Below are 24,085 nucleotides of genomic sequence, written 5' to 3'. Positions count from 1 at the left end.
TTATCTGCTACGTGCATTTGGGATGTGAGAAATATCATGTGATATATTGGAAGTACTGGGTGGGGTTCAAAAAGGAAAATTGGGCATTTCTCTACTGTTTTGTAAAGCTCAGTAGCACAGACCTTCTTTGAATATCTGCCAGAAAAATAAACAGGAGATAGGTCATAAAGGCTTCATGTCCCGGAATAAATTCCTTACAATAGTAGTTATAGAACAAGAAAAAAGTTTTCATCTGTAATTTCCTGTTGCTAAAGTTTTAATTTGCAGCTACATGAACGTCTTCTGCTTTATTCTGGCAGCATTGAAGTAAAAATGCACACTCTGATCTTACTTGAGATCAAATTATTTTAAATCATGAGGACAAAAGCAATCCCAAACGAGATTTACTGCCATTTCTCAAAATGCTGAATGTACAAAGGGTATGAAAATGCCTTTACTTCTAGAAGGTTGAAATCTGAATAGCATTGACATATGGTTTAAAGGGTTTTAAAAAATCCTGTTATCTCCATTGTACAGATGGGAAATTGAGGCAGAGAAAGGATAAAAACTTGCCAAAGGTCAAATAAGAAATCTCTTCCGATACAACTTTTCTCTCTAGCATATCTCAGTATGAGTTTATAGTCACCTAAGAAAGAAATGTAGTAATCCACATAACATACTTCATCCTGGACATCTTTCTCTTATCATTATTTCTAAAATAAGTTCAAACCAACACTGTCAATCTCCTCTGAACAGAGTTTACTGGTGGACTTAGCAGTGCTGCATGAACAATTGGACTTGATAATCTTAAAGATCTTTTTCAACCTAAAGGATTTTTTGTTTCTATATGTTTGTGAAGGACAGTGTAAAAGGATGCATGCACCAATTAATGAAAGCAGAGTCCATCACAAAGCTGTCTGGACTATTTTTGAGAGGTTTGAAAGTTAAATTAAATCCTCCTGCCTCAGAAGCTGTCACTGCAAAGGAAAACTGTGTGACTGATCTGGTACCACACACAGTTTACAGCATAATGGACATTACGGAGCATATTGAACATAATAGACATGGGTTCCTTTAATTACAGTGTTTTAAAGCAGGGAGACTTCTATCGCTATCTAGACTTGCAGCAGAGCAACTCAGCAAGGAGCCAAGGAGAATCAAGTCCTTGTGCTGCAGGAAGATGGTGACACACTTTAGTGCTGACTTGACAACAGGAAAATTGCAGTATTCATACATGATAAATCACATGCATTGAGCTGAGTGAACAGCTTGCAGTCAGCACTTCCCTGTGAGCAGTGAAGTGAACCAGGACCACAGTGTGAAGCATCTGCTCACAGTCTTCAAAGCTTACCAATGATCTCAGCATTTGCACTCTTCTGATGAATAAGGAATGCCAAATGACTATTTTAGAGGTGGTTAGAAGACTGGAAGAGGTGAATCGTTTTGGCAGTATCTAACGTCAGAGAGCAGGAAGATGCTTTCAAGGATCTTTAAGGAAACATTTTCCTCCAGCCCTAGACAGCAAGTGCCTCTTACTACTCATACAAATAAACTAAGAGCCAGATTTGGTTCAACAGTTTCTCTAGCCTTCATCACAGTCAGATTCGTGCTTGACTCCTGCCTCAGCAATGCCAGTTTCTCTAGGTACACACCCCAGTGGTTATATCCCTCTTTCCCAGAGGTGGCTCTTACCAGTCCTTATTCAACAAGAAAAATAACTGCCTATGTGAGAATTAATTACACAGCCTCCATTAATTATTTACCTGTTGTGAAAGGAGCTACAATCAAAAAAAAGAAACTGGGTTTACTGCTGATTCTCTTATGTTCTTATCCCAGATAGGGAGAAGGATTGCTTTTAAATTATCTCAGTGTTTTGCTCATACTGAAGGGGTTTTTTTAGCTAAGAACTCATTCTTTAAGAGGTGAACTTGTCCAAGAAAAAGTGTCTGCAACCTAACTTTCAACAAAGCCGACTTTAATAGTTCCCCAAGACAGTAATGCTTAGATGTTATCCCTATACTTTGGTCCCAAAAGTCCAGTCTTCCCCTAATAAACATGCATTGTGAGGATACCACTGAAGAAACAGGTTGCACGTTACTCAGCCATGCTGAGGTACTAGAACTAGCATATTGCTTTAAAAGCACTATGAAGGTGAAAAATTATTCATAACCGTTTCTTAGAACACACACTTTGTGTCATGATGAAGCAAGTACTGAATGTCTACTCTGGCTTTTTATAATATTAATATGCACCTGATAACATGAAAAGTCTCTGCTTTGCCTAAGTCCTGTCTTATCACTCACAGCATTTGTTTTAGACAGCTAGCATGCAAATATTTTAAAATTTTAAGAAAAAGGTAACTAACACTGGACACATTTAGAATTTAATTTGTTCTAAAATCTCTCCACAACCACACATGCAAAATACAAAATGCCACCTCTTTCTAGCAGCTGTTAGAGGCATGCAGAACATCCTGGCAGCACCTAGCATTTTACAGAATAAGGCACTGGATAGCAGAAGAAAAAAAGCATTTTGAACGTCAGTGAAACACAGTCATCTCTAAACTAGATCATGTTTGTTGTTTCACAGAGCACACCAAGTCTGTTTAACGGTTTGCAGTAGAAAAGACAGATACTCAATTCATAGCCTCCAAAAGTATTTTAAGTCAGCAAGATACAATGGTAAAGACCAGAATGTGATCAGACTATCACCTCACCATATTCCCCTGACATGTAAAGTTAAAACTTATCTCCTATTATTGTACACAGTCAGATTTCAGTGTTGTGCTTCTTGCTGAATAAAATTTAAGTTTCCAGAATGTTTCATGTCTCAGGTCCACCCTGTTTCTCAGGCCCTCTATTCACCAGGCCCACCGATGATAGAACTGTCTGCTGTTCTGCAGAACCCCTATAAAAACATTAGAGATAATTCCAAGGCCTTCACAGAAGCAAGTCCATTTGCCAGAAGCCTTTGGAATTTCTCAGGTCACTGGGTATTGCACAATACACATTCACTGTCTTCGCTGACAATAAGTCTGGATTTTCTTAAAGTTTCAAAATGTATGTAGAAAAGGAAACAAATGTAGTAACAGTGCACTGGTATGTTGCTGCCTATGTCCTAAATTTCTGTCGTTGGAGCAAGAATTTCTGGTTTCATTGTTGGCATTAGGATGGCCAGTAAACTCTCCTTCCAACTAAAGAAAACAAATTGCCTTGAAAAAACACATACCTAGTACATTAGCTGTACACTGGAGAATTCCTGAGACATCTTCAGTTTCTTCATTGCCAGAGCAGTCTGTATAGGAGCATCTGTTTGATATATTGTGAAAATTCTTCTCTGCATCTCTGTAACTACTAAAAAAAAAAAAAAGTTTTAACTACTCCTTATACAAATCAAATGCAAAGTCAACAAATGTCTTTCAGAAGTGGTGGCAAAGGATTAAGATCTCCCAATGATGGGCAATTAAAAGATCCAGCTGGAGAGAGTGCTGAGCCATCTTGTCTAAAGAAAGGTTGGACTAGATGAACTTTGAGGTCCCTTTCCAACCTGATAGTCTATGACTGAAAAAGATTAGCTTTTTAAAAGAAACATTACAGTTCATTAAACAGTCGTCATCTGATGGGATTGTACAGAAGCAGGACTGAACAGCAGTTTACCATTTACATCCAGATTAGGTATTGCTATTCCAAAGTATCTCTAAGAATTTGAGAGAAAAAATTAAAAACTAAATTAAAAAGCTTATCATGTAAGGCTGTGAATTGGAAAGCACAGAGCAAAACATTACCATGCACCTTTCGCTACCTCACATTAACACTTACCCAATAACTTGATGCTCAAAATACTGCAGGGTCTTTTGAAGAGTCTGCCGAATGGTCTGAGGCTATGGAAGAATAATTTTAAAAATTGTGAGATTAGGGAATTGCAGCGCAGTTCAATTAACAGATCTTTTAACGCACTATTTTTCTCCAGTTTTACTCCTCTTTATCTTCCACCAGCCATATGCCCATCGCAACAATAGATATGAAATATTATTATTCATTCCTTGTATCTTACTTTACTATTAAAATAGGAAGAATTTTACAATGTGGCATAATTAATATTGCTCGTAAGGCTAGTTGCACATAACAAAGAAGCCACTTCACTCTCAAAAAAAGCTCTCAAAAACTATCACCCACCAACTATCTCACTCATTTAAAATAATTAATTTGAAATAGTCTGCAAGAAAATGCCATTATTTTGTGATGAAAGTATCACCAGGAAAAGGCATTGAGTTTTTAAACTCTATATGCTCCCTACAGCATTTTCTAATAAAGAATATTACAAAGATGCAATTTATTTTGCCTTATTTTCCTGACAAGCTATAACTCTTCAGTCATCTTTCAGATTACTAGGAAAATCAAGTTCATCAAAAGAAAATCATTACATGCTTCAAGCATTTCTATGCTATTTCACTTTAATAGGTGTTCACCAAACTACACATATGCATAATTTTCTTTATTTGCATTATTACCTCTACTATGGTGTTCACCAAAATACTTATGTATATAAATGTTTATTTTCTTACTATTATTGCTGCTGAGGCTATTATTATTTCGAATGAATTAATGAGAGATGTTTGGCCAAATAAAGGACATGTGATATCCATGTAATTTTCTCTACTGAATTTTCCAAGTCACTTATGGCAAAATGTTATTCTTCCAAAATTACTAGTTTGCATCAAATCTGAGGTTCTTCACCTGTCTATTTTGACCTGGTGCCAGAAGTCAGACAGAGATCACAAATGAGATTTATAAGCTTTTCTTCTGTATCAAAAGCACACACAGACATTTTGATCAGACTCACAACAACATACGTTGAAATTTTAGAAATGTTTGGTCTTTTCCTGCCTTTTGTAATAGACATCTAAATGTTTTAGAAAGTAATAGTCAAAATACCCCTTAATTGGAAGATTTTCATTCTAAAACCACAGTCACCTTTGAAAGTCTCAAATTTTGCTTACCAGCCTACAGATTCAGCAGTTCAAGAGCTGAGCTTTCTACCTTGCTCAAGCTCTTGCTCATGAGTTTGCAGGAGTCATCTGTCCTGATGACAGCAGGAAGAAAAAACTGTATACCAGGCTACACTAGTTTTGTACGACTGCAAAAAAATTATTTTCTAATACCAAACTAGAAGAAAGCGTCTACACTTTTGAATTAAAAAATTAAATTAATTAAATAAAATTGCAAAAAATTGAAATTTAAATGCATGGACTCAACAAAAGCATAAGTATAGCCCAAACTTTTTAGCAGGCCCTGTTGCAGTAGGACAAGGGCAATGGTTTAAAACTAGAAGATGATAGAATTAGACTAGATTTAAGGAAGAAGATTTTTTTATAGCAAGGGTGATGAAACACTGGAACAGGTTGTCCTGAGAAGTGGCAGGTAACCCATTCCTGGAAATATTCAAGGTCAAGTTGAATGAGGCTCTCTCTGGGCAATCTGATTTAGCTGAAGATGCCCCTGCTCATTCCAGAGAAACTGGACTAGAGGACCTTTAAAGGTCCCTTCCAACCCAAATGATTCTATGAGCCTATGAACAAAAAATAAGCTCAACATAGATGCAAACCTTGAAAGAGGTTTTTCTTGTTCACTCTGTATCAGGTAATCACTTTACTTCTCTGCAGGAGCTAAGTTACATGTGCCAAAAGGCTTTAAACATTGCATGTTCTCTTGTAAAACACAATGGAAGCACCATATGAGTGAAACCATCACATATCAAAAAAACATCCTCTCAGTGATACAGCAGGTCTTGAAGTCTTTAGGCCTAATGGCTACAAATATATTTAAAGGCATGTTCTCACAGAAACTCAGAAGCCTTCCTGTGCTCAGCAGGCAGAAAAACCCACTCTTTACATACAGAAGAGATGTATTTTCTCACACCAGAACAAAGCAAAGCAGAATAGCTTTAAGCCAAGAAGTGAGAGCTGCCATTTCCCATCTCCATACAGCATTTCCCTCAGCCCCACTCCCTACACACAGAACATCAGTACTCCACAGGCAACTCCTCTGACATGAAATAGGGAATAATAGAAATGTTTGATTGCTAAATTAAATCTCCATTCTGGTTGTACCAAAGTGCTTTTACAGCAAGCATATGGAATGCAGCAATGCTTGGTATCACAGCAGAGGAAGAAAAACAGCTTTTTGTCTTTTCAAGAAGTTTTTCAGCTTAGAATACCTGAGCAATCATCCACAGACTGTCTTTGTCCTTCTCATGCCCAGCACACATACTGCACTCCTTAATCAGGGAAAAACCATTTTGACCACCCCAAGATTTGACAATACAAGCACTCCTAGTCCTGAACTTATTTCATTGGAAATCATCCCTTCTCCTGCAGTGCTGAATGGAAAAAAAAAAAATATCCCATGTTAACTTTCTCTCCTGAAAGCTAAATCAGTTGCCTAGATGTTGTCAGATAATTCTAAACAGCCCCATGAACTCACACCGCTCTTCCCTGGCAACTCCTATAAAATCTTAGAAATAAAATACAGATTAAAGTAGGATTTAGTATTAAAACACAGGTCATAAACAGGGCTCAATACAATTTGCTCAGAGCCAGAATGAAAACTGATCCAACAAGTCACAAAGTCTTTCTTCATCTCTGACAAGAATTATTATGGCATGTTGCTGTGCGTCGTTAAAAAGCCACTATGCTCACCTTCTCAGTTTGCTACATTTCATCACTGGTGAATGTCATTTTGCTGCAGATGTCATTCTGTAACCAGGGCCATGTCTAAACAAAACAGTGAGAAGAGATATGACACCTGTTTACAGCTGCCTACAAGGGCAGTTTGGTGCACTGCTTCTCCCACTACAGATAACGCGTTGCCCATGAGACAGAGAATGAGCAGGAAAACATTTCCACCTCTTTTCTGAATCCAGTACCAAGACTGGATGGAGGCAAAATAGCTAAATGCTTCTCCTAGCAGCATGGCACATATGACCTCTCCCAGAAGCAAAATTCTACCACTCAAGGAGGTAAAAGACAGCCTTTAACCACACACCTCCTCCACTGTAATGCCATTTGTGCTCAGTGCCATTTATTTACTGAAAAGATTGTAAAGCTTCATGGCTACTTAAAATTAAAAGATTTAATGTATATGTAAGCCAGTGACTATTACCTAAACAATTAAATGTCAATTACTCCTTTTGGTTTTGAAGATTGATTAATATTTGTATGCATCACAAGAGGAACAGTCACATCAGTTCATGTGCCTAAGGAAAAATCAAAGTAAAACAAATTATTGTTACTCCTAACTGTAAATAATTCCAAGCATTGCCATACCAGATCACATCCAAGGTCCATATGGAATGATGATACATAAGGTATACGGGAACACTGGAGATACTCAGACTGATCTCTTGCATACCAGAGAATAGAGGACTAAAATAACTCCGAATTCAGACATCAGGCCATGGCTAACCCTAATGTGTCAGAATATTGTCAGAAATTTGTAAAAAAATGACTGAATCAATGAGTCATACAGGTTTGAGAGGACCTCTGGAGGTCTTTTAGACCAGCATCCTACTCAAAGTAATTTGAGTTATAACTGGTTGCTCAGGTCATTCTTCAGACAAGTTCTGAGTGTCTCCAAGGATGACAATGCCACAACCTCCCTGGGAAACCTGTGCTAGCACCTGAACACCCTCATGACATCTCATTTCTTTTCATAATTCTGATCTTAAACTCCCAACTTTCAGCTTTTTTGCTTCTCATCCTTCTTCCACGCTGTATCCACATAGAAAGCCCGGCTCCATCTTCCCTACACACCCTGCTCAAGTTTAGCTGTAGACTGCATCTTTCTGCTCTTTTCTTCAGAGAATGAACCCCCTTTGCCAGTAAACATCATTTAAAGGCCCCTTCACAAGGCTGTACAGCCAATCAGAGATGACCTCAGCTCACTTTGTCAGATTCTTGCTCAGCAGTCCTTGCCCCTCAGAGCATACCCCATGTGCATGGAGATCACAGCCCTGCCAGCAACACCACCAACGCAGCCACAGACCACATATCAGGTGTACCAGCACCAACCAGAGCCGTCCCCCCTCCAGCAGCAGCATTGAGGAGACCCCAGCTGGGCACTCGCGCCCTTCACCCTTGCACTCAGAGCTGTGTAGTCACTCCTGACATGCTCAAGGTCTCCCCTGGCTCCATCACTGGTGCCCACATGGATGAGCAGCAGTGGTCATAGTCCAAGAGATAATTAAGCTTTGGCAGCCTCTTTTCAACGCTTATGTGCAAGCCCTTGGCAAGCAGCAAGCCTCCTGCGACAGCACGGCAGGCTGGCACATGAGGGCTTCTGTCTCCTCAGGAGAGAGCTTCTGATACCTGCCTCCTCTTCTGGTAGCTTCTGAGGGTTGAGGCTAAGCTGGATCTGCTGCCCCATCCAAAGGGAGGGAGGTCATCTCTCCCACCTCTTCACAGGGCATTTTACCTTCTCTGTACCTGATGAATCACAGGTGGAATAGGGGCTTTAGTTATGTCAGGTTATGTCAGCAGTAACCAACCTCCAGCCTTCTCCATCTTGAAAGTTTCCATCCTTGACTCTCAAAGCTTATCTCTATTTTTCTCTTCCTTCCTTTCAACATGGAGCTCAGGTCCTTAGCTCTGCAGGGCCTTTGGAAAGTTCTGTCCATCCTCCCTGAAGTGTACAGCCTGACTATCTACGACAGCTCTTCCCCCTGGCACCTCACTGCTCTCTGACCAGAGTGCCCAGCTTTTGGCAGCACCAGGCAGCAATCCCACCAGTGGCAGCCCTGCCATCACAGCCACTATTGCTCTGCCAGCCACCACTGCTTACAAGATGCACTTCTAGAGAAATGCGCCCTTCCTGCCAGATCTCATCCTGCTCTCCAGGCAGAACTGGTTCAAGTCCTGAAGATAGAGGAGTAATAGTTTCCTCAAAACTCCTTTTATGACTAACTGGAGAAAATCTTAATGAAGATATATGTCTAAATGAACTTGAAATATTACTGGATTTTAAACTCTGACAATTTCTTTTGAAAAAGGATTCTAGTTTAAACTGTGGGGTTTTTTCTTTTTCTGAGTTCAGTTTTCTCTTCTTGCAGCTTCATTGCCTTGGTTTTCAAGGCAAAAGGGAAACAACTTCTACTTTAACTGCATCCCTTCTTAAAAATGTTTTTCCTAAGGCAATCAAAAACAAACTTTCCAATTTTCTCAGAGGACAGAGATTTTAGCCTATTCTCTAGCTATTTGCTGTTGGAAATGTCTTTCATTTGATTGCAACACCTTTGGAAATAAACAGTAGGGCTCATCTGCCCAACTGCAGGCACCCACAGTGATTCATTTCATCCTCTAGTTGGTATCTAATACGTGCCTGAGGACTCAGTCTTTATAAATACCCATTTGTTTCTTTTGTCTAGAAGAGACATTGAATGATTGCTATAGACTTCGAGATCTTAAAATGTTTAAGTAAGGACAGACAAACCCTACACTGAGGTGACAGAGCTGCACACAGTATCCTAGATGACTCAGTCTAAATTTACATAAATGCAGTTTCAAAATCTCCATGCCATTCCTTTTGCATCCTAAGATACCTGGATGGTACCAGGGAAGAAAGAGGCTGTAAAGAACACTTCCAAGAGAGCAGCCAGGTACACAGACAGTTCCTCCTTAACCCTAACAAAGTTTCAAAGATTTACCCTCAGAAAAACTAAGTGGCTTCTAGCTGAGATTCAGAAGGGTTTCAGCATTCATGTTAAAAACTTGAGTGCTTAAAATTTTAAACATGGAAGGTGAAGCACTGAAAAGTATAAAAGGCTCTGCTAGAAGCCACTTGGCTTCTATCAGAATTTCTTCAAGTATGTCCATCAGGTCAGGGGGCTCCCTCACACTGTTGTACCCTGGGGAGTTGCAAAGTCCTTCCCAGAGGAATCCGTACCCCTGCATGCAGGAGAGCCTGTGGATTTCAGCCAAATCAGCACTGTGACACTGAAAGTTTTAAATGCTTCAAATTTCAAGTGTTCAATCACAAAGTCAGCAGATGTATATGATTTTAATTGCCAAATTCACTGCTGGTGATCATTCGTTAATGAAAATCATTTCCTTTTTCATATTTCAAAACCAATTTTAGTCAAGTCTTTGTGCTTAGGTGATTGCAGATCTCTAGGCACCCACGAGCAGGTGTGCATCTGGCCCATCCAAAAGAAGATAAATGGAAAAACAGCCATTTTCAGTCTGGGTATTTTTAATATTTACCCCATGATCATGTAAGCAGTGAAAAACTGTTCCCTCCCTGTCCTTCTGGTAAGCAAAATATTGAATTAAAGAGGTTGTAAACAAAGAATCAAGGCTCCAGCTGAAGACAAACATTTATCAACACTCCCAAGCGCCAGGAGTGGAGAGATAAGCACTGAAATTGCAGCTAGGGAAAAGCAGAAAGAAAAAGAAAAAGAAAAGGAAGGCTCCTTTGGCATTCAGCAATGTTCTGATGATGCAGAAAGGAGGAAGGACCCTAGCAGGTCCTGCACAGCCAGCATCCCTCCCTGTCCCATTCCCAATAGCTGAAGAATGGAATGATAGGGAACAGACAGAAATGAGAAACGGAGAAACAATCACATAAGCAATCATCTGAAATTTTAAAAAATAAATAACCTTTAGGAGTTTAACAGTGCTTTTGATAATATGATCAGGAAAAAATTATAGATTTTCTCTCTAGATTCTGAACACTTTAAGGTGCGCTCATTTTTTAACTGCTTCTATTTGAGCTAAAAATATATTTTCTTCATGAAGACCAGCTTCCCAATTCCAGATGTTTGTACTTTAGATAAAAGCAGCCCCTGCTTGCAGACCTCCATGACTAGCAGCAGATTTGGTATCAGGAAAGGAAGATGCATAATCCCCAGGACTGGACTGTCTGGCGATCCAGGGCAGGGTGACTGACAGCTGGAGGCAAAACAAGCTGCCTGCAACAGCTCGCGATGATCCAGACGGGACCGTGCAAGGGTGCACCAGCCAAGCTCAGTGCGACTAGCAAATAAACCTGAGACCATTCTGCTCCTCCGTTCATACAAACTGGGGTCCTCTTCACAGAGAAATACTTGTGTACATCAGAGAATTGCCTTAAGTTAATAAATAAAATTGAGATTAATAATTTTATTCAATACTACTTCATGCAAACATATTTACAATTCAAACACTGTGAAGAAATAAAGCAAAGCTAAATAATGATTAGAAATTGTAAGTTCTGCATCCCCAGCTGCCTTTCAGCTAGAAGAATCACAGACATTATGGATGGAAATTGCCTATTAGATCATGTAGCCTAACTCCTTGACAGTGAAGGATAAATATCTCAGGGTGCTATCCCTTATAACACCAGCTGTGATCACTTTGTTAATCTCTGAATTTCAGCCTGGTCTGGAATGGACAGAAGAACTGTTCTGTGCTGCAGAGAGAATGTGTTCAGTAAGTACGAATATAATAGATGATCTATTGCTAATGCTACCTGTTCATCTTTTAATGCAACCGATATCTACTACATAAAATCATCAGTGCTACTCCAGCAGACTGATAGGAAATGAAAAGCTTTATATGTCGGTCCTTTTCAAGGATTTTTTCCTGCTGAGATAGAAGAAGAACCAATTTCCCCAGTGTAACTGGACTTAATTTCATATGCAGCTCTGCATAGGTATTTATCCCTTTGAAACCTATGGACAAACCACAGATGGTTTTCATCTTCATTCTGAAACTTAGTTTGAAAGGTGGCAAACAGACACATGTAGAAAGAATCTGGATACAAGACAAATAATTTCTTTTGCTCAAAGCACTTCATAGCAGCCTTTAACATTAGCACAAGAGGAAGAAGGCAAGAGAAGGCTTTCCTCTGTATTAACATTATGCATTTTATCAGAGTACAACCAACTGCTGGGAGGTGGTGACTGGCTCTGCTCAAATGGTTTCAAATGAAGGACATTCACGCTCATTTTGATGCAGCCATGAAGGCTCATTGCTTTCATAGGGGCATATATTAATGATCATGACATTCTCATCTCCCTTATGTCTTTCTCTATTTGCACCTGCCCATTCTGGTCAAGGGAGAGGCAGAGAAGTGCAAAGCAATTTAGATCAATTTTGGGGGATAACCACTAGTGCTGCCACGCTCTGCTCTGTCAGATCTGCCCGTGGGCAAGCCTATTCCCCAGCAGGGATATGCTCCCTGCTTCCAGGCAGCAAACCTGTCTGCAACGTATGAGTGTTTCCGAGACACATTTTCTCCAAGCACTGCAGGGAAGTTAAGATTCAGCCTGAAACTGCACAAACATTAAGAAAGCCAGTATTACTAAGACTGGTCTAAGCATTAGATGTCAAATACTTAAACTCACACTCAATAAAATTTTATCAAGGTCAATACAATGCTGCAGGCCCTTGGGTGCAGATTATTTTTTTAGTATTTCATTTCCTGAAGCTGAATTTTCTTTGCATCAGATGTTAAACTACTGAACAAGACAAACAACTAAAACCCACTGTGATGTTCGTATTGATGACACTTTCCTGAATGTTCCTGTTTAAGACATCACAGCTCTATTTCAGGCTATGAAATAACAGATTGATTGACTACAGACTGCTTGCATGACCTTCTATAAAACTGACTTGTCTGTGTTAAGTTGAAAGATACTAGCCAAAAGTCTGTTTTTATTATACTTTCCAAAAAAAAAATAAATCGTTCTGTCTGTCTGCTGAAATTAGAAATTAGAAGTTTCTCACAGAACGTGCCTCTCCACCATTTTTATGCCTCACACCCACATTCTTGAGAAGGATGTTACTCAAATAAAAAGCTGATCCAGCCTGGGCTACTAAGTGAATAACCTCATCACAGCACTGATACGGGTATCATTTGACATCACCTTATTTCATTCAGAAAGACAGGCAGAAGTCATTTCTACAACAGCAGAGCTTAGCTATATGTAATGTGTTAATGTAAGTCATTAGGAGCTCAGAATACTTGTGCAAATTTTTTCCAAAATCTTATGCAAAAATCAATTTCCTACCTCTCCTGCTAGGGGCAGCAACTTGTTAAGGGAGTAGAAGTAGAAAGCCAGTAAAATGAGTAGTATTCACGGACACTAAGTGGTGGTTTATGATGGAGCCACGTTTGATATAAGCTGCTACACTGTAACTTCTCTGCCAAAACCCCACCCCCGCTCACTGGAGGATTCACTTGCAATTAAGCAATTTGAAGTTACAGTAGTTCTGTGACATAAGTCATAAGCCTACACACAAACAGAAATGACTGCCTTTATATTCACTTTTCTTCCACTGGCAGCAAAAGGGCTGTATTCAAAAAGACAGTTCTTAAATTCAAACTATTTGGCGGCAGCCAGTAGCAGCTTCCTAAATAACAGAGAAAAAAGTGTTCTTACTTCAATGTGTTTTAAACTAGGGCTTTAAAGAATAGCAGAAATAATTCTAAATGAACAGGAAAGTGTAACAGAAGTGATTTTCACTTAACAGTTTTATAAGTGATGCGTTACATTGACTTTTCAGAAAATAAAATCAAATGGAAGTGTTAGTCAGTTTAATGCTTCTTACACTGTAATCTGTGTTTCAGAAAGATCAGTGCAGGGTTTAGGGGTACACAGACTCCTCTTAATCCATGCCCAGTCACTCTCAACTCCTTTAGGGATAGCCTATGCCTCTTAGATAGGAGCAGAGTATTTGACTTTTCAAATCAGTGACAAATTATGTTTTTCTGATTTTGATTCTATTTTCAGCCTTGTATTGGATACAAGTCAAGACAGAACTGGAGCAAATGTGAAAATTGCTGCAAGGAACTAGCATTCAGTAACATACTAAACTGCACTTTTAAAGAATAAAGCTACGTCAACTCATTCCAGGATACCATTCCCCTATAGCAGAGCTCTTAAGGGCAGAAAATATTATTTTGATAATGAATAGAATATAGTATCATGTTCTTTACTCATAATTAATCAAAATTTATGTCTTTGTGGGTGTAAAATTCATCCTTTAAAATGGAACACAATAACGAAGCTGGAATCAAAAGGAGAATGTACCATTAAATTTGCTTGTGATGCGCATATAATTACAGAGTTATATTTTAAAAACAAGGTCATAAATCAATGTCCCTATTAAGTTCCCAACATTTTATTATTTATCTCAAATAAACTGAACCCAGCCTGGTGACAAGGGCAACTGTTTGTTTTGAGAGCAGCTGGATCTGGCTCCAGATTTCTCTGATCAGAGTGCATAACCAAAGACCATTCGACAGCGGTTCAGATGAAGGAGGACAGAGGGACATCTGTGTTCTCTCAGGAATGTGATTTAGGAGCATGTTAGAATGGATAGGAGCTGTCTTCACAATTACTCAGCCTTGTGGGAACATCACAGTGATCAAAGGCTGTGAGAGGGCAGAGACAGTCACAGGGCAATATGCAGGGAGCACTCTTGCCAGGATCTCGTGAGCCGATGGAGCCACAAGAGCTGTGTGCACAGCCTGGGGTGTATTGCACTGGGCAGCTAAGTGTGGTCCCACCAACCATCATCTTCACACCCAGGTACTGAGCACAGCTCCCCGACCCCACGGTGCCAGGCTGTGCCTCCACCTTCCTGATGTCAGGGCACTTGGCTACGCGGCAAACTGGTACTGGGGGAGGCAGCAGGGCAGCAACTTGTTCAGGACAGGCACAGTTAGTTTGCTGAGAGCAGCTGTGACAGAAGAGCTCGTCTCCTTGCATTGCTGCTGCTCAGCCTCCCTGCCCCATACACCCTGCTTCCCCAGCCTACTCACCAATGCCAACAGCGGGATGTGCATGCAGGTCTCATCACCACACACTTTTCCCCAAACTACAAAGCTGTTTTGGTGGGAGTTGAGCCCTACCATCTTTCTAGTTCTCACGCTCAAAAAAGAGAGGGTTTGCAGTGAGCACTTTCCAGATGAACACTAGCAATCCTTCATCCATCCAGGCGTGTTGGGAAACATTTACCAACCCACAGGAACATAAAATGATGTGCTGATTGAGGATCAGATCCCTACATCCTCTAGTATAACTACAGTAGGGAAAAAAAATCTCCAATAATCAATATAAAAGAAAAAGTGGAATATTGTGCCTGCTGGAAAGTGCCAGAAGCTGTTGTCCGGGAGCAAGAACGGGGTGGATTCAATGCTGCAACACAGCAAGGTTCACTTTTTGATATTTTCCCACAGTTCCACAAAAAAGTAACGTTTGTGCAAAGTCATACTCAGCTAAAACAGAGATGAAGATTATAAGTGATAAAAAAATGCAGTCATTTATTTTAGCAATATTTTAGCGTAATACATCTCAAATAGTTCATTACTGCATTTCATTCTATAGAATCTCGTACAATTGACAGTACAGCTGTACTATCTCATGAATGAATTGCACAGGAGATACATTTCATATACATTTTTGGACTATCACTCCTAAGAAGCAGCCTGTTTGCACAGCCTTCTTGCTGCTCTGCTCTATGGTCAGCCCTCTTGGTAACCTAAAGCTCTTTTTCACCTTGGATTCCCACTCCTTCCTGCTCTGTTCAAAGCTCTCCACATGCTCAGACCAGCTCTCAGTGGCTCCTGTTACCACTGAGAACTCTCTGCATGGTACAATAGTATTAAATACACACACATAATATTTCTTCAGTGAAAACACAAAACAATAGTTTATCGAGCACTTCAATCCTAGTCATTGCTGAAGGAAAGCACAAAAAAATATAGCTAAGTATAAACATCAGGAACCTGTAGCATATTTCAACTTTGAAAGTTGGGATGAGGAAAAATAACTGCTGCATTCATGTTTGAAGAGACAACAATAAACCTTGTAGGCTAGATATATAGTATATACATCTGTAAGTACATAAATATGTTTATACACTTAACAGAGACCCCAGAACAGAGAGTATTATGAGATATGGAATGAAGATCTATTTATAAAAAAGTATTAGAGCTTTTTGTTTAGAAAGAACATCTGTCAGTGCTCCCTTCAGAGTTGCCTTCTAATTTAACAAACAACGTAAATGAATCCTATTGAATCAATTTTATAGGCAAAGTGTGGTTTTTTTTACTCCTAATTAAAGTTATTCCTGATTTATATCAGAAGATGTGAAAAAATAATCAGATCCAAAGTGTTAGACATATGGCAACTTGACTTGTTGCATGAAGGCATATATTCAGTATCACAGAACTCAGTAAGAAAGCACCAGAATAAAAAAGCATCTCAATAGTGGTTTCTCTGAGTGAAAAATGAAAAGGCAGGGGACCTGGTCCTTTTCTTAAACCAAGACTAGGACAACAAGACTTTTTCGACTTAATGACATTATGCCAAAATGTGTAAGATGGGAATGAAGCTGTAGCTACAATGCCAAGATAAAAAAGGTAAAATTTAAGTAATGTGTATCACATTAAAATTTTTAAATAGTCTATTTTTTGGCAACAAGAGTTGCCATAATTACCTCCCACAGAAACCATGAAAGCTGTTGTTTGGGACATGAAAACCAAGTAAGGTGAAATTTTTGCATTCTTAAACAAAATTTCTCTGCGAGAAGGGAAGAAAGAGGACTTGGATTCATCACAGTTTTATTCAGTTCTTAATTAAAGGAATGTCTTTATTTCAGAAACAAATTCAACAACTTTTCTGTAAAACTGTAATTGTCTTTTATAGCAATGTAATACTGGAGGTAACAGTCAAAGCTTAGAAAACACAAATACTAAGGTTACCTCAAAATACTGCACTGAACTACTTCTGAATACTTCAAATATTTGGGGTAACATATGCTCTAATTATACCATTGCATTACTATCAAATTAAATAGCATCTCTTTTTTTTTAATATACTAAAACAAGACAGGTCACCTGAAATATCATCTATTAATATCAGCATTATAAGACCAGATTCCCAGTGGAGAGGGAAAAAATCAACGAGAAAAGTCTTAACTGCAACTGGATAACTATTTCATGCACTAAAACTCCCATTAAACAGCTTGTCTACTCCTGTCCAGCACTTAAACTCCAAAGAGAAAAGACTGTATTAAAACCAATGCAAACTGAGAGTTGATGGTGATACAACTCATACGGAATTTTGCCGAGCTGCCTAATAATATAAAAAAAAGCTATCTGATGCCTCAATAGCAGATACAGTGGTCCTGCAGATCAAAACTACTTGTTGCCCTTAATGGTTCATGCTTAAACATATTAAACTATCTCACAGACCTAGCAAACATTCAGTTGCAGCTGGAACTTTAGCAGGAAATTTTAGCAATGACCACAGATATATGTACAGGAGTATAGCACAATCGTAACAAAAAGGCTGGAGAAAAACCTTCCTTTTTATGCTATTCTACGAGAACTCCTGACACTGATGTCAGTCTTACAAAATTATACCAGCATATGTTGCGGGCTCTCCCTGAATTCACTCCTGATGTTAACAGTACACAGACAATAGGTCTGACTCTCAAGTACAGGTGCAGCTATCCAATCATTAAGTCGTGGATTTCAAAGTCTACTTTAAAGAAACTGATCTGTCAGGAATGTCTGCACATCCATGAGGCACAGGGAAATCTGTTGCTGAAATATTTCCAAACGCACAGCCAGAACTTTGTTTTACCCTATTCAGTACAGAGAAGCCCTACAAATGTAAGAAGTTCGTATTCCCCCACTATTCAGGAACAAAGTGCACGCCATGCATCATACAGACGTAACTTTTTATATATTGGAAAAAAACCCACCAAAAACCGTTGCTAGTGCCAGTCATAAGCACTTTATGACTTTGTTTTCATTCAGAAAGAGACTCGGCACAAATGATAAACCCAGTCAAAGTGGCAGCTGCGCCTAAGCCTGACTCCCGATCCGATTTCCAGCACCGGGCTGCCGGGAGCCGTACTCCCGCAGGTTTGCGGAGCTGGCAGCCGGCAGCCGGAGCGGGCACGGAGAGGCAGCGGGCTCCAGCGACCCCGCGGGACCACCCGGGAGCGGGGCGCCGGCACGGCCGCCTCTTTCCTGACAGGGACCCGACGCCCCGGAGCAGCCGCGGGGGCGGGGGCCGGGCGCGGGGCACTCACCGCGGGGGCCGTCAGGCGGCGGATGCTCTCGCCCAGCGAGTCCAGGTTGACCCGCCGGCGGCGCGGAGCGCGGCGCGCCCCGTCGCTGGCCGCGGCGGCGGCGGCGGCGACGAAGGGGGTGTCGGCGGGGCCGGGGGGGCTGCGGCTGCCGTTCCAGCAGAGGCGGGACAGGGGACACTCGCCCTCCTCCTCAGGGCTCGTCTCCGGGCAGTCCGAGCCCAGCGAGCTGAAGGACTCTGACGAGATCTTGCGGCGGGACATGGTGCCGCGGGCCGGGCGCGGGGCGGCGGCGGGCTCAGCGCGGGGCGGCGGGCAGCCGCGGCGGGCAGCGCCGAGCTGGGCGGGCGCGGGGGCGGCCGCCTCGCATGGCCGCGGGTGCCCCTGGGCGGGCGGGGGCAGCGGCAGAGCCGCCGAGCCGGGGCCGGCGCAGGCCGCGGCGCTGCCCCGCTCCGCGGCTCTCCGCTCCGGCCCGGCAGCGCGGGTGCCCCGCCTCGCCGCGCCAGGAGCCTTTAAAGCGGGGGGGGCGGCAGCCGCTGTGCCTGCTGCCCTCCTCTGCCTCGGCCGCCCGCCCCGCTCTCCCCTCCCCCGGCTCCCTCGCTGCTCCGCGGGGATCACGTGTTGTTTGGAGCCCTTTCCCCCTCCTCCTCCTCCTCCTCCCGCCTCCCCCGCCCCACTCGCCGCCTGTCGCGCCCGGCCCCGCTCGCCGCGGCCCCGCCGGCCGCACGCCCCGCTCCGAGGAGATGCCCTCAGCGCCCAGCGGGGCGGGCCCAGGGCAGGGCCGGCGCGCAGCCCGCGCTCCCGCCGCTGCCGGGTGGGCGGCAAGGGCGCTCCGCTCTGAGCCCGGCGCTTTGGAGCTGGGGTAAGGGGAAGCAGAGGTGGCCCGGTAGCCCCGCACGGCTCCGCGGGGAGCGGCGGTGCCAGCGCGGGGACTGGGGACGATCCCGGGGCCCTCCCGTGGCTGCCGCCCCGGCGCCGCCGCCGCCAGTCCCGCCGCGGTGCTGGACAGCTCCCTGGCAGCTCCGGAGGCCGGGGAAGCCGGTACGCGCTTCCTGCCAGCCCTCCCCGCCAGCGAACTTTTGGAATTACATTAGGGAAGCTGAAGCTTAAGAAATAAATTAATTTAAAGAACTGGGGAGACAGAATGCCGGCCATCAGGTTTCAGAAGCAAAACTTGTCGGTTTTGTGCAAACACTGCTCACGTTAACACTGTAGTTCATGTCCTAAACAGCAAAGAAACTAAATTCATTCCCATGCTACAGCCCTGGCAAGGGGAGGAAGGACTGGGCTAGAGGACCCAGAGCAGAGGAGCTTCGATCCCGGATGATACACAAGGTGTCTCCTTCCCAACTTTCCCTACCCATGACAGTTTAAAGACGCCTTTATAGTTTCAATCGTGATAACCCCATGTATTTCTCCTCAGCAAAAATGCTCCAACGAAATGTGATCTCAGCTGAAGTGGTTCGTCCTACCATCATTGAAGACAGCTTGTCATTACTTTCCCTTTGTTCAAACAAAACTTATTGTAAAAGGCAATGATTTTTAGATAGTTTTTTCTCTACCTCTTCACTGTATTATGACATGTTTTACAGCCTTATCCTTTTAAATGTCTGAATGCAGCCTAAACAAGGACTCACTGAAGAAACTAGGGATTTACAGGTATGAAGGAGCATTTGAGCATGGCCCCAGGCAGCACAAGCCAGTGTCTGCTCTCAGAGGGGGCACAGGTCTATGGCTGAGCATGCTGCTTTTAACTGGGGCACAACAACCTTTGCCAGGACATTGCTTTCAGTGTGTCATCCTTGTTTCCCTTGACTCGTGTAGTGTCTTTTTTTTTTAAATATAAATAGATATGGAGTCTGATGATTGAAGGTTGTGGCTCGAAAGGATGTGTAGTAAAACCAGAGTGTTCCATACTACCTTCTGTTGCCATAGGAAGTATTCCACTTGGGATGCACAGACTTTCTTTTTGCAGTCCTGGTGATGCACAGACATGAATAAGGCATGACTTCACATGCAGGTAGTTCACACATGAACCTTCACATCTGTTGTCCTCCTGTGTGTTTCCTTGTCGAGTGATTAACAGTACTTATCAAGTATCTGAGAATAGGGAGGTGAAACAGTCACTCTGCTTTTTTCTTCTTCCCTCCAAAGAAATCCTAATTTTCACAGATTCCACAAGACCTGCTGCACAAGCCCATGCTGGCCCACAGGCCAAGCTCCCACCATTGAGGGGACTCAGGAACTAAGGGGTCTGGAAGGTGCCCTGTGGTGCTAAACATCATCCCTAGCACAGGGTACTCTGTGTTAAGATGTAAACATTCTTTACATGCTCCAGTTTCCATTAAATTTACTTCCTTCTCATAGACCATTTCATGCAGTCCTCAGTGAAGCAAACTACCACTGGTTTCCTGGCTGATGCAGTGACAGTGACAAACTGGGTAAGAGCCACATAGTTTAGCACAGAAAAATGTAAATACATATTTATAAGTTCTAAACTGCTAAAATACCAAAGTGTCAACTGGTTCCATGTGCAGCACTTCAGCTGTAGGATAAGCAACTTTCTTGGAGGCATTTTGCATTTTATTCAGCACTAAGGAAAGGGGTTTCAACATGACAAAAATGACACCTTCTAAGTCTTCAGTTTCCTCTTTTTCTTGAAGTAGTATTTCCCAATGCAACTTCTTGGGAGCATTTGACAGTGCTTCTGAGTTACCCTTGCAGCTTTAAAAATTACTTTCCTCATGCTCTTCATGGCCATATTCCTTTTATGTCTATAATACAGTGATCCTGAAGTGGAAAGGAAAATTCTCTGCCTCAGTGACTATTCCTGAGGTCAGGACATCATAACCAAATGTACTTGAATTGTGAAAAGACATTTTGTGTGAAAATGTCACACATTCATAGTGTGAAAAGACATTTTCCTTCAACATCTAGATACTGAAGTTTACAACTCAGCAAAAAATGCCATTAGGTTCTTCAAGTATTCTTTCCTTCAGATGAAGCAGAGTAAACCTGGATATAGTGTTGGCTAGTCTGATTAGATACAACCTTTAAAGTTTGTGAAAGTAAGCCTCATACTTGCCCAGTACAGTTACTAAAGATATCAGTAGTCTGCATACTGCAACTGTTTGGGATTCATGATATGAAGTGCACAGAACTGAACAGAGGAACCAGCTGGACAACTACCAAACACCATCATAAGTTGTCTCGAGCTAAATAGAAATGGACAGCAGAAGATCCAAGATGATGCAGATTCTGGAGGTGAGTCTGGTGAGCAAACAAGTAATTCAGTCCCCAGTTAATTATTCTCATTTTATTTCTCTTGATCCAGACACAATCTTGGCAAAAGCTAAATACCACAGGGGTTGCTTCATCTGACAGTCAAATGCCTTTCAGAGCCCATAGACTTAGACATTTACAGTACATAAGAGAACAAATCTTCTTTTATACATGTTTCATCAGCCCCAGCTTGTAGTTGGCACATTATTGGATGAGTAGCAGAACGTCTGTAAAATGAATAAGGTTCACTAAAAGAATGCCAATGCAACTTTTCTCTTACTACAACAGAGAGAAATGTATGTGTCCCACATATATTGCAGACATTTCAGATAAAAAATAGAGTACTTTTAATTATTTTACAATTTCTAATGCATAATTACGCTTCTTATTAGACAGCAGCTGAACATGATCCAGGGTGTGCCCAGGAGGCCAAGAAGGCCGATGGCATCCTGGCCTGGATCAGCAGTGGTGTGGCCAGCAGGAGCAGGGCAGTGACCGTCCCCCTGGACTCGGCACTGCTGAGGCCACACCTCAAATGCTGTGCTCAGTTCTGGGCCCCTCAGTGCAAGAAAGACATTGAGGGGCTGGAGCGTGTCCAGAGAAGGGCAGCGGAGCTGGGGAAGGCTCTGGGGCACAAGTGCTGTGAGGAGCAGCTGAGGGAGCTGGGGGTGTTTAGCCTGGAGAAAAGGAGCCTCAGGAGGGACCTCATCACTCTCTGGAACTGCCTGAAAGGAGGGTGGGGGTCGGCCTCTTCTGCCAGGCAACAAGTGACAGGACAAGAAAACCAAGCCTAAAGCTGTGCCAGGAGAGATCCAGGCTGGACATCAGGAAGAATTTTTATTCACAGAAAGATTGGTTAAGCATCGTATTGGACAAACCCAGGGAGGTGATGCATTAGCACTATGGTTTAGTTGACAAGATTATGATCAGTCAAATGTTGGACTTGATGATCTTAGAGGACTTTTCCAACCTAAATGATTCCGTCTCCATGATTCTAAGGAAAATATTATGAAAATCACAAATGTTTCCTCATTTTTATCTATTTTCATATTTTTGTCTTAGTGCTGATGAGCAAAATTCACAAAACTGAGTTCAGTCCTGGCAGAAAATACATGGTCTTTAATTTCTATTATTTACAGTGTGTTTATTGATAATTATTCATGATTTTTATTTATTTGCTGTTAACTATGCATTTCTCATCAGACATTATATGCTGGAGTTTTGATATTATTTTTATTCACAAATGCTGTTTTTCTGCAGCTCACACAGCCTTGGAAGATTAAAATAACAAAAACAACTTCATCATAGTGCATTGTGTTGTCCTATCTGCCTTTGCTGAGAAAATGCTGCTTGCAAAGCTGCTAAAAGAAAGTATTTGAACTAATCCCTCTTAGGCATTAGTTGCACATATCACATATATCACATATATAGTTCATATCATTTCACCTATTACATTATATGGCTTTTTATAATAATCTTTTTTATAGTACTGCTGAACCTATAAGTACTTAATTTTGCTTTAATAGAAAAGATTGTTGTCACGGGATCAATGTCTCCCCACAGAGAAAGTAAACATCTGTTCTGCAAAGCATTTCTAAAGCAGCAGGAGACCGTTATCCTGTGACAACATTGTGTTAAAATTACTTTATTGCAGTCAGGCAAAATGAATGATGTGTAGCGAATTTATTCTTTTTTCGCCTTCTGCCAAACCTTCCTGTTCTTTATCCAATGACTTCCGTCTGGAGTAGTGCCTGGAAGGATGGCTGGGGCATTCTGCCATTCGTTATTAATGATCTGTTGAATTACAGCTGGCCTAAAAAACAAATCAATTCTATATTTCAGCTACTCAGAAATACAGTTTATGTGCAAGGTGCAGCAAATTCACATCCGTCTAAGTTGTTGTTCTAGTCATCAGGTTATGTTTGAGTCCAGCATATTACTGAAGCAGTAATGAATCTGTTTTACACTGCAAGATGAGATATTGTGTAATGAAAGCAGAAGAATCTGTGTCTTAATGCTCATAAAATATCTTTCATCTGCGACCCTCAGCACAGTATTAGGACTTCTTTCTCGTGGACGAGAAAAGTAAACAAAGCACTGGTGATATACCACAAGATTCACACCACCTAGCAGATCAATAGCAGAATCAGGAGTTCCTTGTTGCCTAATCTAACTTCATGACAACTTTATTCAGGATCAATTGGCTGGAAACATGAATGGACAACATCAGATCCATTTGTAAATTCGGGGATTTCACTTTACTGACTTGCCAAATAGGATGAAAACTTGATGTCAGGGCAGTGGAAAGAGCTAAGGTATATTAACATCATTAATATTTCATACACCAAAAAAAAAAAAAATTAAAAAAGGTGAAGAAAATCACTGATGGAGTGAGAAAAATAAGAATGCCCAAATAACAGTGCTTTGACTCAGATGAGTAGGTCAAAATGAGATTGCAAATCTAAGGGAAAAGTGATGGCATACAATTTTAATTGTCTAGAAAGAACACTCAGCTGGCTAAACATTCAGACCTAAAAAATTATAAACTGCAAAATAAAAACTGTAGCACGGCACTCAAAATCTCCTATTTTCATTCCACTTGCACAAAGAGGGAGATTTAGCACTGAGTGAGGTGACTGAACCTTTTCTTGATCAGCATTTCTTCTGTGTCCTGAGTATTTTACCCTGAGGACACCAGGTAGCAGGGGCAGCATAAGTTCTGCCTCAGAGTCACCTATAAAC

The 24,085-nt window shown here is 41.7% G+C and overlaps 1 protein-coding gene across 3 annotated transcripts in view; it reads right to left on the bottom strand.

The window, feature by feature from the left end:
• Positions 1–18,325, bottom strand: part of GUCY1A2 (guanylate cyclase 1 soluble subunit alpha 2) — a 148,860-nt gene extending 130,535 nt beyond the window's left edge. For 2 of the 3 annotated variants that reach the window (XM_005516229.3, XM_088069016.1), the window contains exons 1-3: positions 18,065–18,325; positions 3,798–3,859; positions 3,208–3,329 (exon numbers count right to left, since the gene is read on the bottom strand). In XM_005516229.3, coding sequence (XP_005516286.1) covers positions 3,208–3,329; positions 3,798–3,859; positions 18,065–18,325 — 445 coding nt within the window. Of the gene's footprint in view, positions 1–3,207; positions 3,333–3,797; positions 3,860–18,064 lie in introns of all 3 variants that reach the window. The other variant, XM_088069015.1, reaches the window with a different exon arrangement.
• Between the last annotated feature and the right edge of the window lie 5,760 nt (positions 18,326–24,085).

Source organism: Pseudopodoces humilis, chromosome 2 (genome assembly GCF_049639895.1).
Source record: "Pseudopodoces humilis isolate 2021_Gansu_Grassland_sample_001 chromosome 2, ASM4963989v1, whole genome shotgun sequence".
Classification (NCBI taxonomy): domain Eukaryota; kingdom Metazoa; phylum Chordata; class Aves; order Passeriformes; family Paridae; genus Pseudopodoces; species Pseudopodoces humilis.
The sequence above is the reverse complement of the archived record's forward strand: the minus strand, read 5'-3'. Positions and strand labels throughout refer to the sequence as shown.